The sequence below is a fragment of the Taudactylus pleione genome, unplaced genomic scaffold (assembly GCF_031769625.1).
Source record: "Taudactylus pleione unplaced genomic scaffold, aTauple2 ptg000377l, whole genome shotgun sequence".
Lineage (NCBI taxonomy): Eukaryota > Metazoa > Chordata > Amphibia > Anura > Myobatrachidae > Taudactylus > Taudactylus pleione.
This window is the reverse complement of record NW_028284778.1, coordinates 6,988,652-7,011,309: the sequence shown is the minus strand read 5'-3', so window position 1 is coordinate 7,011,309 and position 22,658 is coordinate 6,988,652. Positions and strand designations below refer to the sequence as shown.

The following is a 22,658-nucleotide window of genomic DNA, read 5'->3' as shown; positions in this document are numbered from 1 at the left end:
CACCATACCCCTCAGTAAGGGCTAGCACATACTTAAAGCATTTCTCTGACCTCCTCTGTATGAAAAATGCTGGGGGGTCTCCTTTATTTGTTGCCTGGGAAAATGAATGGGAGTGATGCGAGGTACCCGGGGGCAGGTGCCTCAGACCGGCACTTTGCTCAGGTGAGAATCACGATGTTGTCCGCGGCCCTGGAACAGTAGAGGGCAGAGGGGCGAATCCTTCCTGCTGCTCTGTATCGGCGTCATTGTGTGGCTGCAGCAGAAGACTGGGTGGGCGGCTGAGCTCCGGTGCCCTGTGCTGGGGAATCAGGTAAGTATGCAGAGGCGCCACAGTAGACTGCGACTCTGCATCTGCCAGTCCTGGAGCCTGGAGAAAACGAAAACTCGTGAGATGATGATATCATCATCTCACGTGACCATAAGCTCTGCAGCAGCACAGTGGCTGTGTTGTATTGGAGGATGTAAGGTGCCGGTGCTGCTGACCATGTACCAAGAAGAAGAAAAAAACTTGGAAGGGTACAGGGGGTTGCTTGCTGGGCCAGAAGGCCCCCTAAGCCGCTGGACCCCATAGCAAGCGCATCCCTTGCACCCTCCATAGTTACGCCACTGCATACAGGTATAACAGACCCTGGTGTTACGATAGAGCAGAATCTAGTGCTGCACTATGTTTATACAGGTGGAGCAGAAGCATTTGTTACTATAATACAGCTGTAGTAGTTGCTGGTGTTGCCTTATCAATATACAGGTGGAGCAGACCCCAGTGTCGGTATAATACAGGTGGAGCAGAACCTTTTATTGCTATAATACAGTTGGAGCAGACTCTGGTGCTGCATTATCATTATACAGGTGGAGCAGACCCCAGGGCAGCACAAACGTGTAAAGCGCTGCGGAATATGTGTGCGCTATATAAATAACTTGTAATAAATATACAGGTGGAGCAGGACCTTTTGTTACTATAACACAGCTGGAGCAGACTCTGTTGCTGCATTATCATTATACAAGTAACAACAACAAAAGCAGAACATTCTTGGGGCACACAACCTACTAATAATAAAGTGTAACTTGTAATAGTGTCAGTAAGAAATGACAGAGGTGTTATCCGTATAGCGCAATAAGTCAGGAAATACACAGAACGTAACCAGGGCCAGTTCTAGACATTATGGAGCTCAGGGCGAAAGTTCACAGTTGCGCCCCCAGAAAAAAAAAAAAAACTTTTTTCTTAGATGGCGTTCCTCTGCGCGTGCTGAAAGCGCACGCGCTTCTGGAAAGGGGGCGTGTCCTTGCGGAACACCCCCAATTCATCACACTGTGGGGCGTGCCCAGCACTTACGAAGGTGCTGGGCTTCCCCCAAGCTCTCCCCTCGTGGCGAATAATTGCCATGTGGCAGTAGTGCCCTTTATAACACATTATGCCACACGCAGGAAAGCCCTTTATAACACATTGTGCCACATGCAGTAATGCCCTTTATAACACATTATGCCACACGCAGTAATGTCCTTTTTAACACATGCCACATGCAGTAATGCCCTGTATAACACATTATGCCATACGCAGTAAGAACCTGTATAACACATTATGCCACACGCAGTAATGCCCTGTATAATACATTGTGCCACACACAGAAATTCTCTTTATAATACAGTATCCCCAATTCAAATTACGCCACACATTAGTCCCTTATTCATGTTATGACACACAGTGGGTCCCTTTTACAAAATGCCCAAATTAGTGCCCCTTATACACAAGGCCCACAGTAGTAGTGCCCCTAATACAATGCCCACAGTAATGGTTCCCCTTATAGAATGCTCACAGCAGTGGTGCCCGTTACACAATGGCACCGGTAGTGGTGTCCCCCATGCAGTGCCCTGATTAGTAGTGCCTCCAGTAGTAATGCCCCCAGTAGTAATGCATCCCTATAGCCATGCCCCCAGTAGTAATGCACCCCTATAGCCATGCCTCCAATACTAATGCCCCCCTATAGTAATGCCCCCTATAGCCATGCCCCCTGTAGTAATGCCCCCCTATAGCCATGCCCCCAGTAGTAATGCCACCCTATAGCCATGCCCCAGGAGTATTGCCCCCTATAGTAATCCCCCCATAGCAATGCCCCCAGTAGTAATGCCCTCTATAGCCATGCCCCCAGTCGTAATGCACCCCTAGAGACATGCCCCCTAGAGACATGCCCCCAGTAGTAATGCCCCCTTTAGCCATGCCCCCGTAGTAATGCCCCCTATAGCCATGCCCCCATGCCTCCCTTCTGAAAAATACAATTAAAATACAAAACACAATACTTACCTAAGGCCCTGCTCCTGCGTCTGCTGCCGTTCGGTCTGACCACGGCTCCACCACGGATTTATGGGAGAGACGTCATGACGTCCCTCCCATAGTGCTCTCTGCTGGAGCCGGAGCTCAGGAGTGAGCTCCGGCTCCACGGATCTATGGGAGAGACGTCATGATGTCCCTCCCATAGCTTTCGTCTGCTGCTGCAAGGAGGGAGCCGGGTGCCCGCTGATAACAAATATCAGCGGGCACCCGGCAAATGGAGCCTCCCTGCGGGGGGGACCGGCGTTGGGTTTTTTTATTTATTTTTTTTCTTATGGTATTTTTTTTTTTACCTTCTGGCGCCCTCTAGGGGTCGCCGCTCCGGGCGACGGCCCTGTTAGCATGTCCCTAGAACCGCCACTGAATGTAACAGAAGGACGATATAAAGCCTGGTCTAACCAGGGCCAATAACCCCTCAGCACTGACCAGCTGTGTGATTGGAGACCTATATAGTGATTATCTGTATCATTTATGATCAGATATATACATCATCACCCATGGCCCGATTCAGACCTGGATGCTAAGAAGCGATCGCTCGTAGCTGCCGATGGTTCGCATTGTGCGTATGCATCGCAGTGCGCGAACCACTGCGAAACCACATTCGCTCGCCGAGCATAGACAGTCCAGCAGAGTGAGTGACAGGAGAAGCCGTTTGTGGGTGGTAACGGGCAGGCCACTAAAAACGGGGGAGTGGAGGTGCTAACGCAGGCGTGCCTGAGCGTGTTAATGCCATTTCAGAGGTGTGCATAATTAACAGACAGCATCATTGTACACGTCACCTGGCTGGGTTTTACACAAGTGCTTGTGGTAGGGTATAGTCTATCTCAAGCGCTGCATTCACTTCCGATGGTACCCGATGTACCGATGGTTGCATACACTTCCTGGAGATGACGTGCACAAGTGGGTGTCTTAAGACAGGCTGGTGGGCGTCTGCATACACAAAGCGATTGCTCACCAAGACATAGTGGGCGTGCTAATGCCTTGCTGTGCGATCGCCTGCCTTCCTGGGAGTGTTCCGAATTTGCATATGCTAGGAACGAGCGTACGCAGCTAGCGACCTGCTCTGAATCAAGCCCCTTGTGCTTAGAGGTATGGGAAAATATATCTATATATATATCACAATAAGGGGCATATTCAATTGGGGGCGATAATAGCAAAAATCCCGCACCTGTGAGGTTTTTCCTGCAGTTGCAGGATTTTTGCTATATAATTTAGATGCCGGATGTTTGCTATATAATTTAGATGCAAGATGTTTGCTATATAATTTAGATGCAAGATGTTTGCTATATAATTTAGATGCAGGATGTTTGCTATACAATTAGATGCAGGATTTTTGCTATACAATTATACCCCTTTTCCACCAAAATTCCGGGTCTGACCCAGAGTTGGAACAGGGTTCCTATCCGGATTAGACCCGGAATTTAGCCGGCGCCGACTCGGGATATTCCCGAGTCGGCGCCGCTCACACCGCAGTCGGGTCTGCATAGACCCGGCTTTTCCGGCGTGAAAGTGGACGCTTGGAGAAGACTCTCATCTCCAAGCGCCACTGAAGCCGGACCAATCAGCCGGTCCTCATCAAGACCCGGACTGCGCCTTACACACAGCAGGGTTTCACGGGTTACTCCCGTGTTGAACCCTGCTATTTACCTGGGTTGGATTGCCGGGTCACTCGACCCGGCGATCCAACCCTCACTCCTTTTACACCAAGGAGCTGCCCGAGTTAACCCTGCAATACCTCGGGTTTTAGCTCCGGTGTAAAAGCGGTATTAGATGCAGGATGTTTGCTATACAATTAGATGCAGGATGTTTGCTATACAATTAGATGCAGGCTTTTGAGCGCAGGGAGGTTTTTCTCGCAGCTCCAGAGCTAGTCTGTTTTTTCCTAATATCGTTGATTTTAAGAAAAATGAGAGCGACTTGCTCTGGGACCCCGGCGGCACCCCCCCTGAGGACTTAAGGTGCCCACAGACATAGCGATGTGCTCACGATCACACGATGTGTACGACTTCCCCTGAACTCTCCCCGGGAGCTCACCCTCAGTCATGGTCACGATTTGGTCAAAAAAACCTGCCAATTTGACACACGATCTCACAATGTATGTAATCGTAGGCATCGTGAGATCGTGCATGATACATCGTGAGCAGTGTTCACTCTAGCTCCGGTGGCAACAGGGCGCCGTAGCTAGAGAGGGCAACTATGTGCGCGCGCTCGAAAAGGGGGCGTGGCCATGAAAAGGGGGCGTGTCTATAAGACGCGTCCCCTTTTCGTCATACTTGGGGGCGTGCCCGACACGCTGGGCAGCCCCCAAGAGCTGCAGACAGGGAGACTAGATGTCATCACCACTGTATACCATACAGCCAGCACCTATTGGGAGTGATACAATTTGGTGACAGTACAGGCAAGAAGGAGGGAAAAAAAAAAAAAGAATTAAGAGTAACGTGGCAAATCTTCCTCTGACTCCAGTAGAGCATTATAAATGGTATGGCTTGTGCTTGGGGTGCTGGGTGGGGGAGTAATCTCCAACTGGGCTTGGGGGGGCCTGACATAGGTGTTTGGGCCAGGCGAATAAAGCAGTGGGTCAGCAATATAAGTGGAGTCATGCAAATTTTTGTTGAGTGACTTACTTAAAAGCTCATGAGCCTTTGGAAATTTTTACTAGTTACCTCATCCATTTTTCTAAGTTGACTATTAATATGTGCAGTAAAATTGTTCACAAATGAAGCTGATAGTACCAGAGTGTTGGCTGGTACAAGTCATCCGTGCCTGCTCCAGACCTTTTTGAATAGTCCATTTTTTTTTTTCTTTTATGTAGACGGTACGCTGGTTCTGGATTTTTTGTCTGACTGCTTTTAGGTCAGCACCCGCAATTAACTTCTTGGTGTAGTCCAAAAACACCCCCAAAGCTGCCAATTTCTGTGTTTTGTTGTGGTACTGTCGACAGGATATCCGCCATAGACACTCCTTTGATTGCAGGATCTCTAGGAATCCGTTACAAACTCCCGTTCTCTATCGATAGACATTGCTAGGAATAAAAAAAAATAAGGACATTTTATAATCTAGAAATGTGAATTGTTTTGTAAATTTTTAATGTATATTTCTACAGTTTTCCAGATTTTTTTAGGTAAGTATTGTAATATGTTTTTTTTCTGGTTTTTAATGTTTTTTTTATTGTATTTTAATGTCTTTTTTTTTTACAGGAATGTAATGTGTTTTTAAAAGTATTTTAATATGTTTTTTTCTGTTTTTTTAATGTTTTTTTTGTATTTGAATATGTATTGTTTTTAGGAATGTATTGTGTTTTAAAAGTATTGTAATATGTTTTTTATTTTATTGGTGCAATGTTTTTGTTTGTTTTTTTATATACATTTGTTTATAGTGGTATATGCAACCATCATGAACAAATGTACCACAAGAACAAAAACAAATTTAATATATGTATTGATATTGCTGTAATGTTTTATTTTTTGTTGTAGAAGTAAATATGTTTTTGTCATTTATAAAATTTTTAGTATTTTCTGATTTTTAAGGTATTTTTTAGGCTGTCCGTGACATTGGTGGCCAGTGATTGACTGGGTGGGTGGCACACATTGGTGGGCAGTGGGAGGTTGATGCATGACCCAGCCACTGCCCGCCTCATTCCGGTGGGCGGTAGCTGGGTCATGCATTTCTAGGTGGGTGGCACACATTGGTGGGTAGGTGGGTGGCACACATTGGTGGGCAGTGGTAGGTTGATGCATGATCCAGCCACCGCCCGCCTCATTCCGGTGGGCGGTGGCTGAGTCATGCATTTCTAGGTGGCTGGCACACATTGATTGGCAGTGGGAGGTTGATGCATGACCCAGCCACTGCCCGCCTCATTCCGGTGGGCGGTGGCTGGGTCATGCATTTATAGGTGGGTGGCACACATTGGTGAGCAGTGGGGTTGCATTTAATTCAGTACCAATACTCACTAAAGTGCTGAAATCCAGACTTGTTGTGCAGGCTCTTGATCGTGCTTCTTGCAAATCACGATGCTGCACAAGATGGAGCAAGTTATCTCCTTTGATCAGCAAGCCAATTGAGTATGTGACTGTCTCATCTTGCTTATTGCACCGATATTCTGCATAGAACCTCATGCTTGCAATCGTGTGTGGATTCAAATGTATGTGACTGTCTCATCTTGCTTATTGCACCGATATTCTGCATAGAACCTCATGCTTGCAATCGTGTGTGGATTCAAATGTATGTGACTGTCTCATCTTGCTTATTGCAACGATATTCTGCATAGAACCTCATGCTTGCAATCGTGTGTGGATTCAAATGTATGTGACTGTCTCATCTTGCTTATTGCACCGATATTCTACATAGAACCTCATGCTTGCAATCGTGTGTGGATTCAAATGTATGTGACTGTATCTCTTGCATAGTTTTTTTTTCTCTTCCTGTATAGTCTGTATTGGTCAGTGAAGCATAGTTTATGGTATATATCTGGCCTGGTTTTTGCTCCAACTCAGAGCAAGTTATCTCCTTTGATCAGCAGACCAATTGAGTCAGTTGTAGCCTGTCTTAATCAAGGGTTACCACTCCTTATATTCAGTCTAGGGGCAGCTGGGGCTGTTTGCAGCTGGGGTTAAATAAAACCAAGTGTTAAATGCACAAAGTGTGATTACATAACAGTTAATCAAACAGTTGAACAAACATTGACCAACATCTTAGGTAATTTCAGATTAAGATACCATCACTTAAAATTTGTCTAAAAAAAACAAACCTAAAACTCGCCATGTACTACACATTTCTTTTTTTCAAATCCCTCCTTTATATTTTCTCTAAGGATATAACATCCCTAACTCTCCCTGCATCTCCCCTCTCTGGGCACACTGCCGCCCTATTGAGTCACTCACCTCCTCTAAAAACTAATGAGATTTCTTTTCATCAAAAATTGACTATTACAGCCTCATTGTGTCACTATAAAAAATGTTTTAAACACCTACAACTATATCTACTTCTCCATTCTTCTGCTTTTATTATCTGGTGACATATCACCAAATCCAGGCCCCACACACGGACAGCGGATATACTATGGAATAAATATCCTGCAAACCTCACATGTCTCCCATCACCCTCCAAATCAATAAATGTGCCTTATAGAATTCACACTTGATCACAACTTATTATTTTACATCTGAACATCTCTTTACAATAACTACTTTTACCAATTTCTACATTTACTTGAGACTGCTGGTTTATACGTTAACCAAACTCTCTAAATAGCCCTTCACGAAGTGGCTTCAGCTACCCGCCAGACTTCACGTAAACTGATATAACAGCCATGGCTTTCCACAGACACTTACAAAAACTGCCTCTTAAAGTAGAATGTCAGTGGCATAAATCTTAATTCAAATGACTTCCACACATACTGTAAAATAGGAATCCACCCATCTGTCATCCTAACCCTCTGTCCCATGCTCACTTTCTACCCCATCCGTGTCACCCCTGTCTGTTTGCCCATCCCCTCTAGAATGTAAGCTCTCACGAGCAGGGCCCTCTTTCCTCTTGTGCTTATCCTTTCTTTACTTATATTATCTGCTCTATACTCAAAAGCACCTAACCCGTGACTTTTGCCATCCTGCTTCTGTTGCAGCAGTGTTTATATACCATGTATTTGTATTGCATTGTCTTAAACTGTATGACACTGTTTTCTTGTTCTGCTCAACTGTCTATGTACTATGTTTGTGCACTATGTTTATGTACTATGTAAGGTGCTGCGGAACCCTTGTGGCGCCATATAAATAAAGGATGATAATAATAATAATAATAAGATGGCGGATGGGTGTGTGCAGGCTCCTGTCTGTCAAATTTTGCGATGTACGATGAATTGTACGATTAATCGTGACTACAAAAGTACTCGCGATCGGGACCCATCGTGTCCCAGACTGGCAAATCTGCCCTATAGCACGGCAGATCTGAAGATGCGAGATACGACGAGCGGGGACACGCATCGGCATCGTGATCAACAGTGGATACTCACGATTTGTCCATATTTTACAAGATTCGTCGTGATGATTCGTCGAAATTGGCCAAATTGGTTGAAAAATCGCTATATGTGTGTGGCCAGCTTAAGTAAGCAATTGGAAGTTTCCAATTAGCTTAATTGCTCACCTTCTGCAGCGCTGTCTGCACCCAGCGTTGGGTCTGCAGCAGTGTGTGACAGTGCCTGTTAGTGTGTATGAGTGTTGTGTGTGTGTGACCCCGGGTGTCCCCCCCCAAGTGTATTTGGGCCCCGAGAGAACTACACCTCCCAGCAGCCCTCTCCCCAGTGAGAAGATGGAGGGGAGACACCGGGGCTGGTAAGTGTAGATTTCAAAAAATATATTTTTATTTACGTGTCGCAGGATTTTCAAAGCTGAAAACCCCGCAATCACTTTTTTCAAATTGGATACCGCGGGTATCGGGAGTGTGTATACCCGCGGTAATCCAAAATTGGGCGCGAGGGGCGCAAGGTGTTTTCTTCGTTAAACCTCGCGCTCAATGAATATGCCCCTAAGTGTAATGAGGAAGATTCCCTCTGTATAATAAAGCGGCGGTAACCACTTGCGTTGGCGCATTCGATTTTAGATACCAAATAGGACCTTTGGCCTTTATATGTTTTGTGTATTATAGTGTAACCTATTTATGTGTCTATGAGTTTTTTTTTTCAAAATGTTTTTATTTGGGTTTTTCAAACATTTTCATAGAACATACAGTAATTTTCAACAAGGGTACAATAATACATTGATTGTTATACATTTTATATTAATTAAATGTTCTTGTTGTTATGTTTAGTATTCAGATCTTCTTTTTTTTTGGTAGATATCTTATGTTAATTACTTATGTCATTTTCTTAATTAATCGGCACATATCAGAATGTATGAAGAGAGAAGAAAGAAAAAGAAAAGGAGAAAGAAAGAGAGAAAAAAGAGAGAGAGAAAAAAAAAAAAAAAGGGGGGGGGGGGAGGGGGTTTCATCCGTGGACTCTAGCTAAATTGAATAGGAGGGTCTAGTTGAAAGTTTCTGGTTTCATACCATAAAGTCATTCGAAAACAGCTATGTATCTGTTGTTTAAGTGATGTATTCAGAGTGTCAATAAAAGATTCCCATATTTCAAAGAATCTTTCTACTCTTTGTTCTTTGTGTAATGACGTTTCTATCCAATCCATTTTAAACAAGTGAAAAAGTTTGTCTCTGAACATTTGTATAGACGGGGGGGAAGAGTATATCCATTGTTGAAGTATACATTTCCTCGCCACGGCTGAGAGCACCAGTAGTAATTTTCTGCACCCCGGGGAGATTTTTGAATCTGTTGTTAAAATTCCAAAAATGGCCCATTCGGGAGTTAATGGTAAAAAGTTAATTAATTCTGAAGTTGCTAATTGTTTGACTTGATACCAAAATGTTTTAATAGCGATACAGTCCCAGAGACAGTGGTATAATGTAGCCTCAGATCTGGTACATTTCAGACATTTTGCTGATGTAGAGATACCAATTAACTGACTACGAGAGGGTGATACATAGCCTCTGTAAAACAACTTAAAAAACATTTCCTGGTATGTAAGTGCTGAGAGAACTCTATTTGAATATAGCAGTGCCTGTAGAATTTTAGATTCACTAAGATCCGGGAAGTGTCTCTGCCATCTAGTTATTCCGGTTTCATAATAACCACTATAATAAGGTGTTTTGAGTATTTTATAAAATAAGGAAATGGCTCCTTTGGAATACCCCGGGGTCTGAAAAGCTATGTCCAACCGATTCAACCAGTCCATGGGAGATAATAAAGTAATTACTTTGGCTACGTAATGTTGTGCCTGTAAGAAGGCTAAATTATGAATCCGTATGAAGGGAAACTTAGTATGTGCTTGTGAAAAAGTAAGAACACGATATGTGTCTGGGTTTGTTAGCTGGCGAATTTCATTTAATCCATTAGAGTTCCAAGAATTGAAAGGAGAGGAAGCCAATCCATTCTGGAATTTCACATTACCCAAAAATGGAAGGAACAATGAATGAGATGCATTTAATTTCCATTTGTTACGAATCGTGTGCCAAGCTGACCACACCGACATCAGCAGAGGATTTTCTAATACTTCAATGGAGATTTCAGATTTATTTAAATGTAAGAAACTGACTAGTTCAGTATTTTTAAGAAAGGACTTCTCTATTAGACAATTAGAGTAAATATTGGAGTGTAATATCCAATCTTTGATATGTCTACATATCGCTGCTTGATTGTATATTTCCATGTTTGGAAAATTTATACCCCCTTCTGATTCATCTCGTTGGAGTAACTGAAGACTTATGCGAGGCTTCTTTTTTGCCCAGATAAACTGCCTAAAAGCCGCATCTATTCTTTTAATATCTGCTTTAGTGAAAATTACTGGTAGCACCTGAATGGGGTACAATAATTTTGGGAAAGTAATCATTTTTATAAGATTCACCCTGCCTAAATAGGACAATTGTAAATATTGCCATCCATCTAGTTCTTTAATTGCTTTGTCTATAATATTTTGGATGTTATAACAATATAATTCATAAATATTTTGGGGTATTCTAATTCCTAGATATAAGATTCCAGTGTCTGTCCATTGCAGATTTACAAAATCTAGATTGTTTTTAGTAACAGATTTATTTAGAGCCATTATTGTGGATTTAGAGTAGTTTATTGAGAAGCCTGAAAATTTGCCAAATTCCTCCAGCCTCTCTAAAAGAGGGGCTAGACTTTCTCTTGGATTGGAGATAAATAATAAAAGGTCATCGGCAAAGGCTGAAACTTTAACTTCTGTTTGTCCCAGACGAATACCTTTAAAAAGGGGCCATGATTGCAGCGTTCTTAACAGTGGGTCCAATACTAAGTTAAACAACATGGGAGATAATGGACATCCCTGTCGTGTTCCTCTATACATTGTTATAGAGTTGCCTAATAGACCATTAATGTAAAGTTTTGTATGAGGGGAAGTATATAAATATTTAATCATCTGTATAAAAGGGGCACCAAATTGTCTAGTTTGTAAAACTGCGTATAAATATGGCCACAGCACCTTATCGAACGCCTTTTCGGCATCTAAACTCAACAGTACATTGGGTGATCGAGTATTGATTGAGGAAGAGTATGAAGCCGCCACTGCTAATCGAACATTTTGAACTATGTGTCTACCTTGTGTGAATCCCGTCTGTTGTGGTGATAATAGGGAAGGTAACATTGATTGTAAACGACTTGCAAAAATTTTTGCTATGATCTTATAGTCTTGATTTAAGGAGTGTTATAGGTCTGTATGAGGATACTGATTCCGGGTTTTTATTAGGTTTTAATATTAAAATGGTATAGGCGTCATTGAATGTAGGATATTGAATGGACTCTTTATGAATCTGATGGAAGATATGTTTGAGAATTGGGACCATTTCTTCTTTTAATATTTTATAATAGTTTCCATTAAAACCATCTGGTCCCGGTGATTTATTGAGTCTTAGGCTATTAATAGCAGATAAAATTTCCTCCTCAACTATCTCAGCATTAAGAACTTCCCTCTGCTCCTCAGTCAGCTCGGGCAACTCGGCTTCTCTAAGAAAAGAATTTGAGAACGTTTGATCTATAGGGTAGTCTTCATATAGTGAAGCAAAATATGAATGAAAAATTTGGGATATATCATTAGTTTTAGTTACCGCCATATTTGTTTCCGGATTTAGTAATTTTGTAATGAATTGCTTTTTTCCTTGCTGTTTAGCCATATATGCTAATATTTTACCAGATTTACCTCCATGACGGTAATAAGTGTTTTTGGTATAATCTAACCTAATCTGAGCTTCCTTTAATAAAAAGGTTTCTAAAATCTGTTTATGTTTGAGATATAAAGTTTTATTGACAGCGGTCGAGAATTGAAGATAATGACGGTAAGACTTTTTTAGACTATCGCGTAGAGACTGCAATCTTTCTCTACGTGCACGATTACTTTTAGCCACATAAGAGATTATATGCCCCCTCATCACTGCTTTTGAGGTCTCCCAAAAAAGGACCGGCTCAAGGTCTCCCAAAAAAGGACCGGCTCAGTCCAATGTTCTAAATTGTCATCTACATACTCTCTCCATTTGTTTTTTGAGAATGTTTGAAAATCATCATTCTGAGATAAGTATGAAGGAAATCGCCAAAGACGTGATGAGTTCCAGGTATCATTACGGGACAATTTAAAAAGTATAGGGGCATGATCGGAAATAATAATGGGTTCTATGATTGCATCTGTGACTCGTGAGAGTAAAGAATCAGCGACCAAGAAGTAATCTATTCTTGTGAATACATTATGCACATGGGAATGGAAAGTAAAATCTCTACCAGTCGGATTGTGGAGCCTCCACAGATCAATCATGTCATGTCGTGTGATTAGAAAATCTATTCCATTCATGTGATTTTGAGACGTATTAGGGGCGACCGTTGAATGATCTAATGAAGGATTATGGAGACAATTGAAGTCACCTATAATTAAATTTGTAGTTTCATGTTTCATTAGTAAATTCGAGATTTTCTTAAAGAAGGACAAATTTTGGGTATTAGGTGCATATATATTAAGGATACTTAGCTTCTCACCATGAACTGTTAAACAAATCAGCAGAAAAAGGCCTTCCTTATCCGCCACCACCTTATCAATTGTGTATTGAAGATGTTTGCTGAATAAGATGGCTACACCACGTTTCTTTTTTTCAAAAGAGGCAGAAACACACTCCCGAATCCATGTACTTTTAAGTGTGGCTTGTGAACCTCTTAACCAATGTGTTTCCTGTAATAGAACTATATCAGGAGTGTATTGTTTAAGGTGCGTTAGAACCTTTCGTCTTTTGATAGCCGAATTCAAACCCGCTACATTCCATGATATGAATTTGATAGAAGAGGAAGCCTCCTGTGTTACTATTCTTGTATAACTAGTATTGGTAGTCATCCTATTCCCATTCTAAAAATGGAAAGTTTGAAAGGCAGCCAATTAAACATGAGCTCATCCCATCCCAGCGAGCAGGACAAGCGTATCAAAATAGTACCCCCAGCCGTGGCAAGGGTAAATCAGAAATCCACGGATGAAGTAGGAAAAATAATAATAAGAAAAAAAAGGAAGGAAAGAGGAAAATTAGGGAGAGTGTCATAGTTGGTAGTAATGAAGTAGAAACCTATTGTGGTGTCTAAGACAACAACATCTTTACCATAAACTGTAAAACAAACAGTTTGATTTACCGGAATCCCGCTCCACCACACAAGAGGGTAGCATTGAGGAACCAGCAAATCAACAAAAAGGAAATCAAAACAAGAAAGCACAACATATTTTCATCCATTCGGAGGTGGATTGGAAGAAGAATGATTATGTGGAATGTCAAAATGAGCTCTAGCTAGGTCAGGAGTTTCAAACATCATTGTTTTCCCTCTATGAATACCCTCAATTTAGCAGGGTAGAGCAGAGCAAATTTGATGTTTTGTGTAAATAAATGGTTGCAAATTGGGGTAAATTCTTTCCGTTTCAGTGTCACATGAGCAGAGAAATTCTGAAATATTAACAGTTTAAAGTTATGCACTTCAAGAGTGCGTTTCTTTCTATATGCTATTAGTATGTTTTCTTTATCACGGAAGTTAAGGAATCTAGCAATAACTGGTCGAGGGCGGGATTGGGTAGAGTGAGGACCTCTATCCGGACCAATGCGATGAGCCCTTTCAATCAGTACTGTACCTGAAGTAGTTGGAACATTGAGTACTTGAATTATGTCTATACTTAATAGATCAATAAGGTCAGCACCCGTAATAGATTCAGGGACGCCTATAAATCTGAGATTATTGCGTCTTTCTCTATTTTCGAGATCATCAATTTTTGCAGTTAGAAATGTAATTTGTTGATTCTGCGAATCATCAGAATTCTGCAGAGATAAGATCATGTCTTCAGCTGTACTAACACGCTGTTCTACTTCAACCAATCGTTTAGTATGAGTTTCCAGATGGGACAGAACCGAATTTAGGGTTGTTTGTATGGCATCTAATTTTTTTTCCAGATGAGGATTTAAAGGTTGGGATTCCTCTATAACCTGAGAAGGCATAATAGGTGACGTAGAAAGATCTTGTGATAAAGAAGGAGTTTTAGAATTTTGAGAGGAGGTATTTTTAACCTCTTTTACTGAGGGAGTTTTAGCTTGTGATACCTTAGTCCTGACCATTGTATCCGTCTGAATTTTATCAAAAAATTTGTCCATACTATGGAACCAGTAATCAGCTAGAGACTCGTTACCACCTTAAGAATGATTGTGAATTATTACATTATTAATCTATGTTTCAATGGAAAGAGGATTTATAGACTAACAATATCAAGAGCACTTTTGTATCCGTGAGTTAGTAAGAAGAAAATACAATACTTGGGTTTAAATGTAGAATATACTATACAATTTCAAGTAAGCAAATAACAGAAATTACTGAAAAATCATTACCGTGCAATGATTTAGGAAAGATATCATTGTCAGTGAATGTTAAGGTGAAAATTTATGATCAGTTTGTTAATCGGAGAAATTACAGGTAATTAACCAACAATAACACTAGGTGGCAGACTAAGCTTATATATTCTGCAGTGACTGAATGAGAAATTTCCTTATAGTATATAGTTAGTTGGGCTTTATCCAAATAAGCAATTATTCCTTATGTCATTTTGAAATACAAGACACCTTAATGTGATGAGTGTAAACAGATTGTTAATCCAAATCACTCGAGATGGTAAATAGTGGGAAAGCAAGCAATATACTTATCTATAAAAACAAAAAACAACAATATTAAAGCTTTCACAGTGAACAGCAATAAGAGTCCAGCTATATTATTGGGGAGCACCCTTTATCAATAGCGACCCCAAGACATATGTCTTATTACTCAGGGAGTATCAGAACTCACCAGTAACCGTCCATCACATGTTCCCCGTCAAAGCGAGGGAACAAATATATTGTTTACGAACTACAGAAATTCTTCTGTTCGTAGGCTTGTCAGGAGGATACAGGATCTCAGAGCCCGTCAAATAGTGATCAGTTAGGTATATGGGGTGAAGACTCTTCAGGACCTTACCAACCGCGCAATCATCGGAATAATGCAGAGGGTAACAAGATTTACGACCACTTCTATTGGTCTGTTCACAGGATTCAAAGGAATGATGTGCCAGCAGTGTTCACTCAACAGGGAGTCCGGTGAAGCACAGAGTCCAGAGTCAGTGAATCAGTCCGGATGGGGAGACTCGGCCTATATCGCTGTAGTGGAGCGGAGCGCTCAGGGGATCAACAGGATCCTAGTCAGCAGCAGGTGCTTAGCGATCACTTCCCTCATCAGATGGAGCGTCAGATCCAGTGGACAAGGAGCAGATCCAGCGGTAGTGAAGCAGGTAAGTCACCCTATTCACGATATAATTTCCGTCCTCGCGCACATAGGTTCGGCTATTAGCTCACTGTTCTGGCTTAGCTCGTAACTCTCCCAGGGGATCGACAGGAGTAATTCCAGGAGCTAATATCCAGCCTTCACAGTTCCCGCTCGTAGTGATCCACCATCAGGTTTCAGCCAGCACAAAAGAGCAGCAGTAATGGAGGCCAGCCGCCAAGCCGATCCCTCCGTCGTGCCGTGTATCAGTCAGCGCACCTCCGCGGGTATCAGACAAAACCCAACTGTATCAGGAGAGGTCTTGTGGAATATGAGCAGCCAGTAGTAGCGGCTTGAAGAGAGGGCACCGCAAACAAGGTGGTAAGGGAGGATTGTTCTCCGGCTTCTTAGGGGTGTGGGAAGGAGCCTGGAATTCGCGCCTGAATTTCAGGCGGCCATGAACGCCACTTAGTTAAGGGCTGAAATCCGGTGGAATCAAAAGACTCTTACCAAAATAAGTAATCCTTCGGCAACCTAACACCTTTAGACAATAGATTATTGAAAGTTGCTTTATAGAAATAGAAATTCTGAGTGAGGATTGCACAGGATTCTATGTAAGGTATAGGAGCTTCAGTAAAAAGCGGCCATGCACGATGCTCCGCCCACCGGAAGTCCTCTATGAGTTTTTAATCACATGTCGAGTGACCCGGCAATCCAACCCAGGTAACTTGCAGGGTTTAACATGGGAATGACCCATGAAACCCTGCAGTGTAAACGGCGCGATCCAGGTCACGATAACCTGGAGCGTGTCGGATTGGCCAGCTTCAGTGGTGCTTGGAGATTATGTCATCTCCAAGCGTCCATTTCCACGCCGGAAGAGCCAGCAGTGGGCCCGTCAGTAGCCCGTCTTTCCAAGAAAACGGTGCTTCCGGTGCCTGTCACTGCAGACCCGGCTCTGGTGTGAACGGTGCCAACTCGGGAATATCCTGGGTCGGCGCCGGCTAAATTCCAGGTCTGATCTGGTTTGGAACCCCGGCCCTCATTCAGAGGCGGTCGGAGGATGCAAGCGGTCGCTCAGAAACTGGGCGGCCGCTTGCATCCTGACCGCCCGCCTCTGTTTCGGTTGTTAGGCTGTGGGTTTACACCCACAGCTCTAACGACCGCTCGGGTGATGGTCGCGATGGTCAGAGACCATCGGGGCTTACGACGAGACCCTAGGGTAGGGTCTCACTTGTCGTAAGCCCCGGAGAGCTTCTGGCTCTGTCAGAGCCGGAAGCTCTGCACTGACATCACTAGTGATGTCAGTGGGGCATCCCCCAAACGGTAGGCGTTCCCATGGGAATGCCTCCGTTTGGGCTGCCACCCCCCCGGCCCGCCTTCCATACGGGGCGAGCTGTCAATCAACATCGACAGCTCGCCCCCTTTGGAAAGAGACCCGCTACAACCGGCGCTGTCTGTCGTAGCGGGTCTCAGGCATGCGCACGAGGAAGCCGGCTCCCTCGTGCGCATGCGCACTGGCCAAACATCGACTGGAGTGGAGCTTCCAGGAGTCCATGCAGAAGATCTCGCGAGAGCACTTCAAGACAGCGCCACCGTCATTCTAACCAGCTAATCAGGGCTCGCGGACCAGCAGCTGCTGCTGATTGACTGCCGGTCTGCGAGCTCCAATTGGCCCACGACCGGCGTCTATTTGAATGACAGCTCTGTTTTTTATCTGCAGGGCAGGTGTTCCGGGTCCCTGGGGATACAATGTGCTGCGGCCAATCCCTGACAGCCTGTCAGGGATTGTCCACAGCACAGCGCATCCCCGGAGACCCAGACTTTTTAAAAGTGAGTCCCCTGTCTGCAATTCCGAGTAAAGTACGCGCTATAGCGCATATTTGCGATCACTGGTGGTTGATATTTTTCTGTGAGCGCAGCCAATGGTTTTAAATATTTGGAGGGGGGCAATATGACTTATATTTTTTTGTGGTGGCCATCCAATGTTTTTTTTGTTTTTTTGGGGGGGAGCAATGTAGTTTATATTTATTCTGTGTGGCCAGCCAATGTGATTGATTGTTTTTCCTGGGGGGAGCAATGTATTGCTTTTGTTTCTGTGGGGGCCAACCAATATAATTTTTTTTTCTGTGGGGATTAATGTATGTGCATTTTATTCCTCTGGGGGCCAATGTATGTGTGTGTTATTTCTCTGGGGACAATTAAGTGTGTTTTGATTCCTGTGGAGGCCAATGTATTTATTGTATATTGTTCCTGTGGAAGCCAATGTAGTGTGATTGGAGCCTTAGTACAATGGGGTATAGGAGTGGGTTAACCGGGAGCTGGCACCTTTAAATAAAAAACTACTGGTAGCTAGCTCCTCCCCCTCTATGCCCCCCCCCAGGTCAATATAAAAAATGTGCCCTGGGAGCTGAACATAAGCCTCCTTAGGGCTCTGAAAAGTTTTTTACAAGATCTGCAATCAGCAAGAGGACAGACCGCCCCTGCCTGTCTGCGCCGATGGAGCTGCTGGGGAGACCTCACCGCTGCTGCATGCGGTTTGCGCTGAGGTCTCCTGCTACAGAGACCTCAGTCTCTGGGGTGCCCAAAGACGCGCTGCATGCAGTGCACGTCACGGGACCCCGTAGCACATGCCCGCCTCTGGTTAGCAGAGGAGCCAGGACAAGTGTTTAGGCGGGCATCCATTGTGCGCTCTGCTAGCGCTGAGAGCGCCATAGCGGGGGGGCGGAGCCTAAGTCTTCCTTCTGCTCCTGCCTCCCCGTAGCCTCAGCGCTTCCAGAAGGACGCTGGTGGCCATTTTACACGCACTACAGGGTGCAGACTGTACAGAGAGCTGTGTCAGGAGTCAGGCTAGTACTCTGTGTATCAGCACTTGCAGTTTTTTTCTTGTTATCAGCACTATTCTGTTAGTGCTGCAAAGATCATAGTTTATCTCCCTCTATGCCCCTTTCAGCAGGGTCTCTGTGGGTGTGATTGTATAATCTGTTATTGCAGTCTTACTGCCCTTTTCTCTCTGTGTGTGTGTGTGTGTGTGTGGTCAGCACCGTAGCTAGACGGCAGTGCACCCTGTGCACCACTGCCACCCCTCTCACTCCCTCTCCGCCCCCCTCCTCCCACCCCGAGCGCTTACCCTTCCGAGGGGAGGAGGGAGGGTGGGATCCTGCGCCGACATTCAATGTGCGGCGCGCACCACTGCCGGAGGTCTCTATCTGCAGACCTCCGGCGCAGAGAAGTGTGTGGCCGGTGCCGCTGGAGGATTCCGCCCTGTGCGGAGGCACCGGCAGCACCACCCTCCCTACGGCCCTGTGTGTGGTGTCTGTGCTATAGACATGTCTACCAAGGGGTCTAAAGCTGCCCAAAAGTCTTTTTCTTGCAAGACTTGTGGTGAGAAATTCACACAGGGACAGTCTAATACTTCCTTACTGTGTGACAAATGTGTGTCTCTGCCTCAAGATACTGATCTTGTAGTTCAGCCTATGTGGTCTGATCAATTGACATCAGTTATATCAAATCTGTCATCAGAGCTGGAAGCAGCTCGCAAGGACAGGGAGAGGCTAAGACAGACAGCAGCTGAACCAGATTGGGCTCGCTCTCTGGCCAGATCTGTTGAGGGACTTACAAAAGCAATGTCCCAGGCTCCGCCTGCTTCTTCTCCTGCTCAGATCCTTAGTAAGAGATTGATTCATAACCCCTTACACTGGGATGAATCAGAGGTTGAGGAGTTGCAGGACCCTGAAGACGGCGAGGTTCAGGAAGAGGAAATTTTACATTCCTGAGGACCCTGAACCTGCATCTCAGGGCGTGGATGCTTTAATTACAGCAGTACGCCAGGTGTTACATGTAGAGGATTTAGAGGTTACTGAAAAACCATCTATTTTCGGTAAAAGATTTAAACAGTCTGTTACTTTTCCAGCAGCGGAAGAGCTGGATGAGATTCTTGCTTCCGCATGGAAACACCCAGACAAAAAATTTTAAATTTCTAAGAAATATTTGTCTTATCACTTTCCACCTGACAGTAGGAGATTATGTGAAACTCCTCCAGCAGTGGGCCCGTCAGTAGCCCGTCTTTCCAAGAAAACGGTGCTTCCGGTGCCTGGCGCGGTTTCCCTAAAGGAAACCTCGGATAGGAGGATGGAACACACATTAAAATCCTTATATACAGTTGCAGGGGTTTTAATGCGTCCAGCACTAGTTAGTTGTTGGGTAAATAAGGCCATTGAAGCCTGGGCGCTGCAGCTGGCAGAGGGGATTAAGACAGGTACGCAAACTGACCTAATTCAGTTAGCCGAAAAGATTGCAGAGTGGGCTGCATTCCTTGGAGAAGCGTCTAAGGACATTTGTAATCTATCAGCCAGATCTTCAGAATTAGCTATGTCTGCTAGAAGGACTCTGTGGCTGGGTAAATGGCAAGCAGATGCAGAGTCCAAGAGAGCGGTAGAGGCCCTTTTACTGGGGAGGTACTTTTCGGATCGGAGTTAGATAAGTGGATCTCGCAAGCTACAGGTGGGAAATCCACTTACCTACCATCTGCAGCTCCTCCTACTAGAAGACCTTTAGCAGGTCCCTCCTTTCGGTCCTTTCGTGCCTCTGGAAGATTTAGAGGGCGTTCCAGAGGAGCTCCGGCCTTTTCCAGAGGTTCCAGAGGTCGAGGTAGAACTTCGGCATCAGCCGCCTCCAACACACAGCAGGACAAGGCAGCTGCCAAGCCTGCCGCGTGACGTCCTTCCTTCTCATTTGGGGGATCCTGCGGTTTGGGCGCGCCTTTTACGTTTCAAGGAGATTTGGATCCAGTCTTGCCAGGACGCCTGGGTCAGGGACATCATTATTCACGGCCTGAAGTTGGACTTCAGGATCCAACCTCCTTCTCGTTTTTTCAAAACCGGTTTACCTCTGGTTGCAGAAACACGAGAGATTCAGAAGGCAATACAAAAGCTGTTATTGTCTCAGGTAATAGTGAATGTTCCGACCCACCAGAGAGGTCAAGGCTTTTATTCCAGCCTGTTTGTAGTGCCCAAACCGGACGGCTCCATGAGACCCATACTCAATCTCAAGGATTTAAACCCTCATCTTCGAGTTTTCAAATTCAAGATGGAATCTCTCCAATCCGTTATAGCGGGTCTCGACAGGAACGAGTTTTTAGTGTCCTTAGACATAAAGGATGCTTATCTCCACATCCCCATCTTGCCCCCCCATCAGGCCTTCCTTTGTTTTGCGGTCCTAGACTTGCATTTTCAATTCCAGGCCCTACCTTTCGGACTTTCGTCAGCTCCAAGAGTATTCACAAAAGTTATGGCGGAAATGATGGCCCTGCTGCATGGTCAGGGGGCCGTCATTGTTCCATACTTAGACGATCTCTTGATATAAGCCTCATCGGAAGCTCGGCTTTTAAGGGACATTCACTTAACTCAGAGCATCCTCTTGCAATCTTCATCCCAGGAGTAGAAAACTGGGAGGCCGACTACCTCAGTCGGCAGGACGTTCATCCAGGGGAATGGTCGCTCAATCCTCAGGTGATCCAGCAACTAACTCTGAGGTGGGGCTGTCCTCAAGCCGACCTTATGGCGTCAAGGTTAAACCACCAATTACCACTTTACTACTCCAGAACAAGGGACCCACGGGCAGCTGCAGTGGACGCACTGACTGCTCCGTGGAAGTTTCATTACATCTACCTATTCCCTCCGTTTCCGCTCATTCCCCGCTTGCTTCAAAGAATCAAGCGAGAAGGGATCAAGGTGCTCTTGATAGCACCAGATTGGCCCAGACGAGCGTGGTACTCCCAGATACAGAATCTGTTAATAGACGAGCCGTGGCCACTGCCTCTTCAGGACGACCTCCTTCTTCAGGGCCCGTTTGTTTATCACGACTTAAGGCGGCTTCGTTTGACGGCCTGGCTACTGAAAGGGCCGTCCTCAGGAAAAAGGGTATTCCGTCTAGTGTGATTCCCACAATAATTCGGGCTAGGAAAGAAGTCACTTCTCAACATTACTACTGCATATGTTGCTTGGTGTGAGAGACGTCATTCTTCTCCGTCAGTCTTTAAAGTATCACGTCTCCTTCTTTTTCTTCAGGCTAGTCTCACAGCAGGCCTTCGTCTTGGTTCGTTAAAGGTACAGGTATCCGCGTTGCCAATTTTCTTTCAGAGAAAATTGTCTTTGCTTCCGGATATACAGACTTTTCTCCAAGGAGTTGTCAGGATTCTACCCCATTTTGTCCCTCCCACGGCACCATGGGATTTAGATTTGGTGTTGGCTTTCCTCCAGTCTGATACTTTTGAGCCATTACAGAGAGTGGAGATAAAGTACTCAACCTGGAAGGTGGTTCTGCTGTTGGCACTCGCTTCGGCAAGGCGTGTGTCAGAACTCAGTGCTTTATCCTGCCGCCCTCCTTACCTTATTTTCCACGAAGATAGGGCGGAGCTGTGTACTCAAAGGGATTTTCTCCCCAAAGTGGTGACGGCCTTTCATATAAACCAGCCTATCGTGGTTCCGGTGTTTAAGGATGACTCTTCAAATTCAAGATCCTTGGATGTAGTCAGAGCACTCGGGATTTACGTTGACAGGACTGCTTCCCTCCGTAAATCCGATGCTTTGTTTATTCGGTTTGATGTGGCCCGTCCAGGTTGGCCGGCCTCCAAACAGACCATTTCTAGATGGATTCGCTTCACTATCAGACAAGCTTACGTGGTGGCTTCCAAACAACCACCAGGTCCTATTATGGCGCATTCAACGCGTTCGGTAGGTCCTTCATGGGCGGCTGCTCGTGGGGTTTCCTTAAACCAGCTTTGTAGAGCAGCCACTTGGTCAGGCAAGCATACCTTCCTAAGATTCTATCGTTTTGATACTTTTGCGGCCTCCGCTTCGGAGTTTGGCCGTGCGGTGTTGCAGGGCTCTCAGCGCTCTCCCACCCGGGATGTAAGCTTTGGGACGTCCCCATTGTACTAAGGCTCCAGTATCCCCTGGTGGATGAAGGAGAAATTTAGGATTT

At 44.7% G+C, this 22,658-nt stretch overlaps 1 protein-coding gene across 5 annotated transcripts in view; it reads left to right on the top strand.

Annotated features, from left to right (window-relative positions):
- Positions 1-22,658, top strand: part of LOC148508099 (uncharacterized) — a 31,389-nt gene that overhangs the window by 998 nt on the left and 7,733 nt on the right. For 3 of the 5 annotated variants that reach the window (XM_088445261.1, XM_088445259.1, XM_088445258.1), the window contains exon 2: positions 15,467-15,705. The exons of the other annotated variants lie outside the window; for them this stretch is intronic. In XM_088445261.1, coding sequence (XP_088301387.1) covers positions 15,478-15,705 — 228 coding nt within the window. In that variant the 5' untranslated portion in view covers positions 15,467-15,477. The remainder of the gene's footprint in view (positions 1-15,466; positions 15,706-22,658) is intronic. 5 annotated transcript variants of the gene reach the window in all.